Raw genomic sequence first — 13818 nt, 5'->3', positions numbered from 1 at the left:
ATGGGAAACATTACCTTCCTAGGTCACACAAGTCAGAAAAGATCTAGAACAGTCTCTCAGTCCTAGAGGTTTCTGAGAGCTCCTCTGAACCTCCTGTGGAGGTCAGCTTTGTCAGGGACACAGAAGAAGTCAAAGGCGGCCCTGGGGGCATTTACAATCTGTTTGGCAAGACAAAGGGTAAGAAATATGGAATGCTTGTGGTCATCCCCTGACACTAATTTTGGAGGCAAAGGAATTCAAGTGGGTGAAAGTTTGTCCCTTTCCAAAATAAACACATCCTCTGCCTGGACCCAGAAGATCTAACTCCAGGAGAATTAAGTGACGTCATTCCCCTCGTGACATCTAGATCCATACAGGTGACCCAGAATCTCAAGGCTTGTGTTTATCTGAGCATGGAAAATGGTTCAAATGTGCACAAGTGGATGGTCTGGGAAAGAAAGAATCGACTTTCGTGGTCATCTCAGACTCCTTGCTGCCGGGGCACTCTGGTCACCAGGATTTTCCAAGACCCCACGCTGGCCAGCAGCTGCCATGACCACACCAGTACCACGTGTGCCCATGACCTGTCACCAAAATGACCCAAGTGGGAAAACAGCTTGCTTGGAGTTTAACAGTGGCAAAAACTGTCATTTTTAAAGGTAATTTTAGTTTGGAAAGGAAAAAAAAAAAAAAGAAAACCCCAGAGAGGAGTAGGCATGGTGACAGTGTCATTGCAGATTAGCCAGCTTAGATCTCCCTCCTTTCCCCTCCGGAGGCCTGTCTGGAGCTGTGGGAGGCAGATGCTAGACTCAAATTCTAGCTCTAGCTAGATTAGGGTAAACGTCACCTCCTGGGCTGTGGGGTGTCTTTGGACGTTCCTTGAGGCTGCTTCCCAGGGACTGCCCAAGCCCCCAGACAGCCCCTGTGTCTGGGCTGCCTGCCCTGGGGTCCGTGGTTCCCCGCCACCTGCGGGCCTGGAGGATAAAGGCTCTGTCCACCTGGCTCCAGAGGGGGCCCTTCCTGGGCTGCTCAGACCCACAGTGGAGGGGGAGGGAAGAACCCCAGCTACCCCACCAGGTGACTCCAAAAGATGTTCTTTGACTACACCTGTCCAAGAACACCAGAGTTCAGGTTTTAGGGAATGGTATAGCCACATAACAGGAAAGGAGTAGGCCAAGGAATAGCTCAGCTGCCTCTTTGTGCAAAGGACACAACTCCCAGTGATTGGTACAAACTGCCAAAAAGCATGGATGCCTCTCTCTCTACAAACAGTGGAGCACTGAATAGCCTTTCACAGTGACCAGACTCAGAAACCTAGAATCTATGATGACAAAGGGCAAGAAGGGAGAGGATGAAAGCCCCCATCAAATTATTAGGGGGAAGCAGGCTTCACCATCAAAATGAGAACGTGAGATGAGCCATCACACACTCATCCACAGAGCCTGATGGAAGCTATTTAGAACACAGCAAGTTGTCCCCTTCTGGTCTCCCACTCTGGACCCCAGGAGGCATTTGTTACCCTCAGGCATGGTACAGTCCAAAAAGAAATATATTCTAGAGCAAGCTGGGCACATTTGCAGATGACTGATTTCCTGAGATGCAGAGGGCATTTTCAGTCTCTGAGGTCATTCTTACAAAGGATAACCATGGTACCATCCACCCACCCTTTGGTGCTTATGCTAGAGTCAACTGGAAGATAATAGGTGTGCCCTGGGCATCTTCCTTAGGTTCAAATAACCCAAGAGAAGCAGGCACTGCTCTTGTGGCCCCAAGGCAGCCCTAAGTCCATCACGTCATGACTAAGCTATCATGGTGTCCTCAACTTCTCAGCACCAGCCTGGGCCTGACCCCTTTCTCCCATACGTTTATACAGCTCCAGATTCAGTTCTGGAAGGAGCCGATTCACCAGTACTGCTCTGTACACCCTAATTATTCCTACCTCCTCATTTAACTCCAGCTGTTCACCCCACTGGAATGCCCAAAACCCATCTGCTTATCTAAATTCTACCTAATCTTCAAGACCTAGCTCTTAATGCTCCTCCCTTAAACCTCTAACTATTCACAGTACACAAGATCTACTTACCCTTATTCACACTCAATTACTATCAATCTTCCAGTTTGCTCAGTGTTTTGTCTGAGCTCTTTTTAACTTCATAACAAGACAGCAACATCGTAAAGATGGGGTGAGGACAACCTTTAACATCAACCATCTTGCATGATTTTAAACAAATCAGTTTAGGAATTCTCTGACTCACCAACTAGACTCCAAGCCCCCTGAGTGCAAGGTCCATCTAAAGCCTCTCTGAAACCTCACTGCACGGCACAGCACCTGAATTTAGTAGGTAACTTAGAATGTTTGTACACAGCGATGATGACAGTAGCCCCCCAGACTTTACTACACGCATGGTGGGGGTTCCAGGAGGATGGGTAGGTTGATCTGAACAAAGGTTTCTGCCTAAATCGCTAACCCTCTGCACTAAGCCCAAAGTTCATAACATAAGATCAAGTTACTGAGTCTACAAGCAAATCCTGGGCACCAAGTGTGGGCCTCTGTTTTGAGTGCTGAGAACAGAAAAAGTTAACAGGGCTTCTGTTCCTGAAGGGCTTACTCCCTAAGTGGTAATCAGAGACAGACACAGACACACATACAGACACACACACACACACACACACACAGAAAAGCAAGCTGTAACAGCATCATCCCAGCAGCATGATACAGACTAAAGGCCATGTAAATGCAGGGGGAGCCAGTGTGCTGCACCATTTAGACTAAGGGCCATGGGAATGCAGGGGAGCCAGTGTGCTGCACCATTCAGACTAAGGGCCATGGGAATGCAGGGGGAACCACCGTGCTGCAAATCAGGAAGGCTCCGTAGGGAAGATGATTTCTAACAGAGAATGGGTCCTCCCCTACACACCCGTTCCCACCTGACCATTTTAAACTTTCACCTGAAGTACTTTGCTGTTTGGCTTGCACTTTACCCTTGGTGTATTGGGCATTCTTAAAGTGAAGCCCTGACTTCACAATACTTGCCTAATGCTTGCATTTGATGTAAAATCATGAGTCAACCACATCTGTCTATGGTCTTCTGTTTGTTTGTTTGTTTGTTTTTTCCTTTCTCTTTTTTCTCTTGTCAAGGAAAATTTAAAAAGGGCTCAAATCTACATGAACAAGAAAAGCACAGTCCAAGAGGCAGGCTTTCCAAGTGACCCAAGAGACATCGATAAAGCAACTGTATGTTTTTTTAAATTAAGCATGATTTTAGGGACTCAAAATGTGCAAGATGTTTACAAGGCACATAAGAAAATCAGACATCCTTGCCCTCCAGCAACATGCAATGTTGCTGGAAAGACAAGACCACATGAAATGTCATTAGATAACAAGGAAATATAATCAGGCAGGCTCTCTGGAGAAAGCAACCAAGAGCTAGAAAGGAGTGGAGGGGGAGACCTGGGGGACTCGGCCTCACATTAGGAAAGAGGAAGATACTCAAGTAGAGACAGAAATGGGGAGAACATCTGAGATGGAGAGACTGGGCTGAAGGAATAGAGGTGGGAGGGAGACCCATGACATGGGGTGAGAAAGTCCTTAGGGTACAAGGAGGAGACTGGCACATTTGGGGCTCAGGAGGCTCACTGGGTGATGGTGAATGGGGTGCTTGGCTGAAGTGGGGTCCCTTTTTGTCAGTGAGATGAACTCCCAATGCTGTGTGGACTGCCCTTGGGAAGAAAACTGGACCAAGGATCCATTTCCGCATTCAGGCTTTGAGTGTGTCGGCTAATCCTTGGAAATCTGTAAGAGAAACATGCAAATCCACAAAAGGAACTCCCCCGCCCCGCTAAAGACTCTGTGCTCCAAGGACATGACAACCCTGCCTAAAATAGGGCAGTAGCAGCACCATGCAAACCTGTTCTGAGAGGCTAGGAAAGCTATTGTATCTGAGCAGCCAGGCTCCCTCCCAGCCAGTCACATAGCAGGGAAATGCATGGGGGCAGGGGCTAATTTCCAGAGACTACCAGAAAGTTCGAGAAAGTGGGGCAGCCACACAGTGGACCAAGATTTCCCTCTGACATCCTGACCACTTCAAAGGGCCTGGCCAAATGGGAGAGACATGTCAGCTGCGCCAGGACATGCACAGCACAGGCAAGGAAGCCAGAATACTGTGAAGGGACTGGCTCTCAGGCCCCACCCACCACTAATTCCCCTAAATCCTTGGTACAAAAGAAAAGACAGACTCCTGCAGCATGGCCATACGGTTACTTTTATAGAAGTTTCCTTGTCGCCCGCGAAATGTGACCTTCATACTTCTCTTATCTTAATATCTGGATAAACACGTGTTGTGCAAGCACACAAATAAAGGTTCTAAAGGTGAAACGTGGTGTGTCCAGTAACACCATGCAGCTCTTGAACCCAGGCACCAGAAAGCCCTTTCAGCTCCAGAGAGGACTTCTCTCTCTCTACCCTGGGCACCAAAATTAGCTTCATCAACCTCAGCCAGTGCTGGAGTGAAGGCTGCCATTCTAAAATAGCATCTGAGAACTCTTGGAAACACAGGAGAGAAACACAAGGGTATGTAGTTTACAGACACCGAAGAGAGCAATTTCACTGGAGTGCTTCTTAAACCAAGTACAGAGGAAGGAGGCCTTATTGTGGTTTATTCTGAAATCCTGATGGAGTGAATGATATTCTTCTAGCTTCCTGAATTCCCCACATGGCATACTTTACATACTGTGATGTACTTAATTAAGCTTGATTATCTTCATTCAGAAAAACAGTGCAGAGGTCACATGTTCTTTAAAAAGTAGTTATCAAGCGACTTGTGCTTTGCTTGCACACTCCTATTCTTTCTAGAACATTCTGCAGAAACATCACGTGTTCCACTCTCCATACATTTGACCGTCCAGAATTGATTTTTCAAATTTTGTTTTCAAGTTCTGAAGAATGGGCCCTTGAACAGACCCTCCCAAGCACAATTTTCTGTTGTTTCCACATGGAATTCATAAACAGAGTGCGTGCACTTAAAGTTAAAGACATTCTTTCCTGCAACTGGGTATGACGTACTTTCCAGGATCTTTCTCAATACTCCAAAGTGCTTCAGCAACAGGAAGTCGTAAAGGTAGGAAGGAGGCCTGTAAATATTTGCTGTAATTACTCATTAGTAATGAGAGTGGTTAGCCCTGAAGTTTGAGTCGCCCCCTTTGTGCTCATGCTTAACTACCTTGTAACAGGAGCCCAAGGGGACACCCGGGTCCAGCTCTAGCTTCACTGCAGATGGTATGGCTTTCTTCTTTTCACAGCTCAATTTGTCAAACACAAAATTAGGATAATGTGTTGCCCTTCTTTCTCTCTGCCCTCTACACAGAGGCAGTCAGAACAAATCTTATTCAAAGTGGTAACAATACGAAATCTTTCTTTTTTTATCAAGAGTAAAACACACATCTTAAATTGATGAATGCAGGGAAAACTACTAGGCCATTCAGATATGATCTAAATCAAATCCATTGTGATTATACAGTGGCAGTGACAAATCGACTTAAGGAGTTATATCTGGTAGACAGAGTACCTGAAGAACTATGGATGCAGGTTTGCAACTTTGTACAGGAGGTGGTGACCAAAACCATCCCCAAGAAAAAGCAATGCAACAATTCAAAGTGGTTGTCTGAGGATGCCTTACAAATAGCTGAGAAGAGAGGTGAAAACACACGTTTGTTAATACAAATACAGCATTGAGAGAGAGAGAGAACTGTCCGACTAGATACCCAGCATAGTGATTTCAATGATTATTACATAACCCCCCCCCCACCAAAACCAAACATACACTTTGATGTATTTTTAAAGTATGTATAAAATGCTTTGGAATAGATTGAGGCCATGTGTCCCCTTATTTATAGGGAACCACTGATTCCACACAGTGATAGGTCATAAGCAAGGAGACTCAGACTGAAAGTGAGACCAGAAGAGTCAACTAAAGCTGTTACAGAATCGATGAACTTCTAAAAGACTCTCATATTGGCTGCATCCCCAGCAATTGAGAGCAACCAGCACCACAAGCAGGGTTAGTTAACCTCCAACATTACTACTGTGACTGCAGAAAATGGACTCATTTCCTCACTCATGTATTTTAGTGCATAGTCTCCTCCGATAAAATCATTAATCTGTTATGATTCCTAGCACTAACCTCTCAGGTTTGATTTTTTTTTTTTTTTTAATTGGATGGTACCATGGAGATGGGATGCAGAAAGTCACTGGAGAAATATAAGGAGAGATTTCTAACAATCCACTTCCTTGGTTTTGTAGAATTGGGAAAGTAAACCAGACAGGGGCATGGCAAAATCAATATATACATTTTTAATAGAGTTGTTTTCCTTACTGACGTATCTTCTTTTCTGAAATAGCTTTCCACATGAGAAAAGGAACTGCTTCCCAGAGTCATTATCTCGCATAGAAGTTACTTGTAACTTTAAAACCGAAGAATTTTTCCAAGTGGCGGGGAGGGACACGGAATGTGCCTCCTAGGAACATGCAAAGGTTCTGATGGTCATGACAGATAAGTTTTTCTGATGTACAAGTGATCTCTGGAAACAGTCTAAGGTGGTCAAGCTAACTGGTAGTCTTTTTTTTTTTTTTTTTTTTTGCTAACTGGTAGTCTTAAAAAATTCGGGGAAATTAAAAAAGACCACTTAGAAGTAGGTAACATTCTAGTCCATTCCACACCTGTCTTGAGTCCAGAGGGCTCATAGGGCCCTGTCACTCTTCTTGAGACCGGACTATTGGTGACAGATTGCACCCAATCTCTACCTGAAAGAGCTTCCCTGTTGGCTCAGATGGTAAAGAACTTGCCTGCAATGCGGGAGACCTGAGTTTGATCCCTGGGTGGGGAAAATCCCCTAGAGAAGGGCATGGCACTTGGCACCGCATTCCAGTATTCTTGTCTGGAGAATTCCATGGACAGAGGAGCCTAGTGGGCTACAGTCCATGGAGTCACAAGAGTTGGACATGACTGAGTGACTAACATTTCATTTCATTTCTACCTGAAAATCATAGATGCTGTGAATGGCACGCCTTGCATGGCCACCATACACACAATGATGTGCAACCGCCAACATGGCTTGCCTCTCTCCTTAGTGATATATGTTCATGCAATTGTGTTTTAGAGCCCTGGGAAAACTCAAGAAGCCCTTCAAAGTTCACAGTGCAGAGGCCAATGGTGTGATGACTGTGAAAGCTTAGGACTCATCAGAGAAAGGGCCCTATAAAGATGTACCGTACTAGTATTGCAATGATCATAGCTATTCTTTATTCTCCCCTCCATTCTCTCCTTCCTGTGATTACAATTTCAAAAGATCAGTAGAGCCAGAAGCTGTTTTGTGCATCTTGATTTGGAGATGGCTCTTCAAAAGTTATGGAGGAAGAGCTTCTAACAGGTTCTTCTGCACAATCGAGTCCGAAGGTTACAGTAATTACTGAATTACTGCCACCTGTTAAGAGTGGGACATGGAGGGCTTCCCTGGTGGTCTAGTGGTTAAGAATCTGCCTGCCAATGCAGGGGACACGGTTCAATCTCTGGTCCAGGAAGATCCCACATGCCCTGGAGCAGCCTGGGCCTGTGTGCCACAACTACTGAGCCTGTGTTCTAGAACCCAGAAGCCAAAACTACTGAGCCTGCCTGCTGCAACTAGTGAAACCCGCTTTCCCTAGAGCCTGTGCTCCACAACAAGAGAAGCAATGAGAAGCCTGTGCACTGCAAGTAGAGAGCAGCTCCCGGTCCTTGCAACTGGAGAAAACCCCACACAGCACAGAGGAAAACCAATGAAAAATAAAGAGCTTCCAGGGCTTCCAAGCCTGCCCTTCAGATCTTCAATCGTTGTCTGCATGTCAGGGTCAAAACAAGTGATGAGTCACGAAAGAGAAAAGTAATTATAATAGTTATAAATACAACAGCAAAAGCAGTTATCATTTATAGAGTACTTGCCACAGGTCCGGAATGGTATTTATAGACATCTTAGGTAAGGTAAGGTGGTGTGGATCACTGGTTAAGAGTAAAGGCTCCGAAGGCATTTTGCCCCATTTGAATCTGAGCCTCGGCCATAGGCCATACTACCTATTTGACCTTTGGCATCTCGCCTTTCTATGCTTCAGCTCTCCCATCAGGGAAATGGGGATAATAACAGGGCTTATCTTATGGATGCTTATGAGGATTAAAAGAGCTCGTGCACGGAAAGTTCTGAGGATGGTGCCTACACAAACAAGACTGAGGGTTTTTTTTGTTTGTTTTGTCCTACTGCAGATATAATTAATATTAAGGACACACAGATTCCTAGTATGTAAAAAGACCTCCAGTAACTGTTTGAGGATGGTGGAAAATGTGAAGATAAAATTTCATGGCCATTTTAAGAAGCAGTAACAAAATGAGCCACATGAGAAGTAAGCCTGTGCAGGGCACTGAGCTGCCCACTCGCCCCCCCGTTACCGAGGGCAGACGTGTGGGTGGACAGACAGGTGGGCACAGGTAAGGTTAAGCCACACTACAGAATTTTAACTAGATGCACATGCCAACCTCCTCCCCCATCTCCAAGACAGGGAGAAACACTGGCGGTGAAATGTGGACCTCTCTGAGACCTGAACAGTAAGATCCTGAAAGGTAGGGCAGTCACCAAATCAGACATTCAAGAGCAAGGGCTCACCTTCTCCAGATCACAGAACTTATGAAAGGCTATCAGTGCTGAACTGACTTCCCTTGTGGGGAACAATACTTATATCCCTAACACTAGCAGCCATTCAGAGACTCACAGACCACCCTCTGAAGCCCACTCACAAAGCCCAGATTAAGAAGCTCCCTGTCCCTTCCTGGTCTTCCTAGAGTCTAGGCTGTCTCCACGATTACCCTTAATGGGACCAGAATCTCCACCCCATCACTCCCAGACCCCTACTAGGTGCCTCCCTTCATGCCCCTCACCAAAGCAAGTGTGCAAAGAATAGCAAACATTCAACTCTGGGGGCCCTTCTGACTATGGTGTCGGAGAATACCCCAGGGATGCTCTTGAACCCTCTACTTCTCATCACTCCTGACACTGACTGACTCGCTCAGAGCCAGTCTTTATGCTGCTATCAGGGCCTCTCCTGTGTGATTCCAGGGAAAACTAGGAACCCATTCTCCCACTCCCAAACACACACAATACTTTTAAATAATTATGCTTATATGTGATTAAGAACTTCTTTAGCTTCAAAAGATTTTATCTCAATAGAAAAGTGACAAGCAAGCTGCAAGCTACCTATATTTTTAGGTAAGCTTCCTTGTATGTCCTTCCCTCCCCCCAAACAAACTAAACAACTTGAAGACCAAGACCACATCCCTTATTCCTTAATGTCTCCTCCACATTTTATCCAGAGAGGGAGTAGGTGTTCCATACACATTCGCTTTCATATTGGTTTATATCATGGTATGAAAAGCAGAGCTAATTTCATGAGGACACTAGATATTAGTACTGGGAGAGTGAGGATAAAGGGTACTGGGAATCCTGGGAGCAAACACTGTTAACTTCACAATATTGGCAAAAGCCCTACCTGCTATGAACTACAAATGAAGGTCAGTACCAAAAGCAAAAGGGAAGATTCATTAGGCTAAAACAAAAAAGTCATGTTGGTATGGGCCAGAACTGAGGCGGGAAAAAAACAGTACTACTGGAGAGATTTCCTGAGAGGTGGAAAAGCCTAAATCTTAAGATAACTAATGACAGCAAATATTTTCAAATGTATTGGGCTAAAATCCTGGAGTACTAAGAATTATCTAATTGGTTCTGTTCTATTTGTAAACATTTTACAGAATAGATTCCTAAAACATTGAGGATTACCCTACACAGAGAGAGAGAGAGAAAGAGAGAGACAGACTGACTGATTTACGTTTGAAGTGAATTAAACAGTTTTGTCTCATGGTTTTCACTCCTAGTGAAACTGCCAGCGTATTCAGTACAGCCTCTTGGATGTCTCCACTGACAGGTAGTTCTCTACTTCACAAAGCAATCTTCTCCACTGGGGAACAGTCCTTGCATAAAACTGTAAGATTCCCATCAGCAATACTGAAAAAACCTGTAGTCACAGCATTCTTTAGAACTTCACAAAAGCTGTGTGAGTTAAATTTTATTCACGGGAACCTGTACTGTGTTACATCAATTTATTACATCCAGTAATGCAATTGGAAAGAGAGATCAAATGTTAAAGGGATGTTTATAGAAAACATATTTACATTGAGAAAAACTGCCCAGCAATATTTTTGCCTTTAGATTTGAATAAGAGGTGGACTTGATTTTACTTTAGCAGAGGAACAACTACACCCAGGGACAGGAGAGGAGATTTCTGATCCTCTTTCCATGGAGGCCCCACACTAAGCAATAGAAGCCTTCTGGGAAGGAGCTTTGAGCTGTCTAGCTTTGGGAATGGACTTTGATCCCTGAGCATCCAAGGATCTGATTTACATTTATCCAAACCACTCTCCAATCCCCATGTACGTCAGAACTTCCAGACTGTTTTCTCTTTCAGGGAAGGGACTCAAAAATTGTCTGATTAGGAAGTGAGTAGCCCAGACATTTTCTAGCTCTTCACAGTCCAGGAATCCTGATTAAAGAGACCTTCACTTCACTCCTGACAGGTGAGTGCAAAAAGTGAGTGCAGCACCTTAGCAAGCATCTGGCCATCTCTGATGTCAGCACGAATGCCCACTACCACTAAAAGAGCACACTTTGAAACCCTCTGTCAAGGCCAGCCAAACGTTTAGAAAGTAAACTCTTTATTATTAAACATTAACATCTCCATCGACGCATGAATGTTCTGGAACAAAACAATCCTGCCCACTTCTTGAACGCCTGTTGTTAGAAGGAACACTGTGAATGTTCCGTGCATCTTGCATTTGGGGGAAGAAGAGACTCTGCTGAACCAGAAGAATCACATTTTAAGAATCTATACACAGAATCCTAACCTGAAAGCCTCATACGGAACTTGTGAAGCACTTTGTCAAAGCTAAGGATCACCACTTACATGACACACCAACTTCCAATGCACTGGTTCACATATTTTAATTATACCTTGGTCCTTCAAGGAGCCTGCCCCCAGCAAACAGAGCCAGACTAGAAAAGTAAATATGTCTCAAAACACTTAGCCCAACATGAATTGGACAGCCTCTCACAGGACTCCGGATGGTGAGGGACACAAATGTTTGCCCTGCCGGTCTGCGACATAAAAACCAAGGCCAGTCGCAAAGCAGACAGGCAGGGCCACCGGCTCTGGCCTCCTGGACATCTCATAGGCAATCCCCACAGTGGTTCTGAAACCTGCTGCTCTTGCGAATAATTCAGAGCCTGATTACCCAACTTTTTTCCAGCTCCGATTCTGGCTCCCTCTATCTCTAACAAAAGAGGCACTACAGTTAGGTATGTCGAAATAATTTCTCCTCTGCTCCCAAGTTTCTTGAAACAATTAACATATGTAACAGCACAGAACCCGTGCACAGCCGCGCGGGAGAAACTGACGCTTCACACATCTGTCAAGACTACCTTCAGGCCCCACCTCCGCGATTGCAACATTCGCCGATAGGCATCACAGTTGTAAAATGTACAATAAGTTCCCTCACCGGGTCCGGAGCCCAGTGTGCGCGCAGAGGAGCTGACTATAACTTTGCATTTTGATTGTTCAATCATTGTTATTGGCAGGCTATACTGGGCTTGCAAAATGCGTTGGAATCTTAAAAGTCCCTTCCCTGCTTCGCTGCCCTTCAAAGACAGAAGACTCCAGGGGTGCTTCGAGGCCTCCCGGGGCGCGCGCCCGCTGCGGTCTCCGGGGAGCCCAGATCGACCGAGGCAAGACTTCGTTAGCCATCTCAGGCCTGGGGGTGCCGCAGTGACGCGGGAGGGGCAGCTGCGGCCGTAAACTCGGAGTTAGGCTCAATCCCCTCCCCTTCTCCCCTCCACTCCTGGCAATCCGGGAGCGAAGGGCCCGGGCGCTCTGCCAGAAAGGGCGCGATTTGCTCCTGTTTATCAAACCCTTATCGGTGCCCCGAGGTGGGAACCGCCGCTTTCGACCAGCGGATACACGGTTTCTGGCTCCGGTCCCGAAGTCGGAACACGAGTAAATCGACCCAAGCACTGAGCTCTTCGGGCTCCCAGGTTCGAAGCCGGTCACGCTCGCCCATCGCGGCTGGGTTCCTCATCTCCGAACCACCGTACAACCCCCCAGCAGCTGATCTCCGGAGGCTCAACTCCTTCAGCCGGCCCAGCACGCGTTCGATTACAGTTCCCCGCACTCCAGCCCCGCCAGCCACCGTCGAATACTGGGCGGAGAGCTCCAGCCCGCTGGGGCGGCACGAGTGGAGGTTGAGAGGAAAGGGGAGCCAGGCTGCAAGCCGCGCGCGATGGCAGGAGGCAAGGTGGTTCCCACGTCTGAGCGCCACGCCGTGCGCTCTCACCCTCGCCGGGAGAGGGCAGGAGGGCAGTGAGAGTTGGCCTCCGTTGCCTCTCACCCAGTGCCGAGAGGCTGGCGAGGGCAGGCGGGCATATCGTGGCTGCCCTTCTCTGTCCTCTTGGGAGAGAGACACCGGGACCTGCCGGGAGTGCCGGGTGTCGCCATCCCCTCCCCACACGCGAAGACAGCTGCTTTCGCGAGGCAGCCGGGCCCACTACCCACTCTCCCGCCGAGGCAAGCTGCGGGATCAGGAAAGGGACTTCTTCCAGCTTCCGTGGGGTCTGGAGCCCTGGAGTGGGTCCCTTCGCTGAGCCCTGGCAGCTCTGCCGGGGCCCGTCCCAGCGCTGCATTCTGCCTCCGGCCCCTTGCCAGTTCCGGGAGGCAGAGCGGGCAGAGTTCATTTAGAAGGACCCCACGGGTCCCGAAGAAAAGAGTGGATGCTGCCCCTCAAGTGGGCCGTGAGAAAGTCGAAAGTTGATTTGAGCGAGTCAACCAAGAAACGTTTCAACACGCTGGCCGCGTGAGTTTGGTGCGGGGTTTGGAGAGGGGTGGATTTTGGAAGGTACCTCGAGAGCACCTCCGACCTCTAGGGCTATTTCCTGGCTTCGTTGTCCGCTCAGATTCCCGACTCCTTCGGGCCACAGAACTCTCGACCGCGAAGCCGGAGCGGCGCGTCGCCAGCCTGGACACCTGCGCTCCCCTGCCAAACCTTCCAAATCGTCCCTGGGTCCTCAAAGTCCCCTCGGCGCTCTTCTCCCAGCGGCGGTCCCGCGGAGCCCCGCCACCCGCACCCCGGACCAACTCCCCTACCGGCTCGGACGCCCGCTTACCTTTTCTTCTCCTTGTCAGCTGTCATTGTCGCTGGGGCCCTTTGAGGCTCCGAGCACCTGAGCTCCAGGGCCGGCGCGGGCTGCAGCCGCTACTTTCGCTGTGGCCCTAGCCCACTCCTCGAGGCCCACGCCGATGTGAAAGGTGCCAGGTGCTCGCAGGTCCCGAGCGTCCGCACGGTCAGGTGGAAGTTGCGGGCGGCAGGCTTGGTGCGGGGGAGGGGGGGTGGAGAACGGTGACGGGGAGGAACCTGTACCGGGAGGCGGGGTCGGGAAAGGAGTGGAAGGACGCTGTCAAACGCAAAAAAAAAAAAAAAAAAAAAAAGTGGGGGGCGGTGGGCAGAGAGCAGGGGGCTGAAGTTTCTTTTTCCTTCGAAAAGGAGTCAGGAGTCCCTTTTCTGGGTTTTCAAAATACAAGAAGTAGCTTGAAAACGACTGGAGTTGGCTGAGTCCGGGGCCGGGCAGACGCGGAGGCTGAGATGACCATACAGTCTCAGGACACTGCCGAGGATTGTACGGCCGCCTCAGGAAAGCTGGGGCGGGAGGCGGCAGGCGCCGGTG

At 47.9% G+C, this 13818-nt stretch overlaps 1 protein-coding gene across 1 annotated transcript in view; it reads right to left on the bottom strand.

The window, feature by feature from the left end:
• EPAS1 (endothelial PAS domain protein 1) overlaps positions 1–13559 on the bottom strand; it is a 90336-nt gene extending 76777 nt beyond the window's left edge. The window contains 1 exon segment of the mRNA NM_174725.2: positions 13261–13559. Coding sequence (NP_777150.1) covers positions 13261–13286 — 26 coding nt within the window. The 5' untranslated portion in view covers positions 13287–13559.
• Between the last annotated feature and the right edge of the window lie 259 nt (positions 13560–13818).

The sequence above is a fragment of the Bos taurus genome, chromosome 11 (genome assembly GCF_002263795.3).
Source record: "Bos taurus isolate L1 Dominette 01449 registration number 42190680 breed Hereford chromosome 11, ARS-UCD2.0, whole genome shotgun sequence".
Classification (NCBI taxonomy): Eukaryota; Metazoa; Chordata; class Mammalia; order Artiodactyla; family Bovidae; genus Bos; species Bos taurus.
Note: the sequence above shows the minus strand (reverse complement) of the source record. Positions and strands in the feature narration are given on the sequence as shown.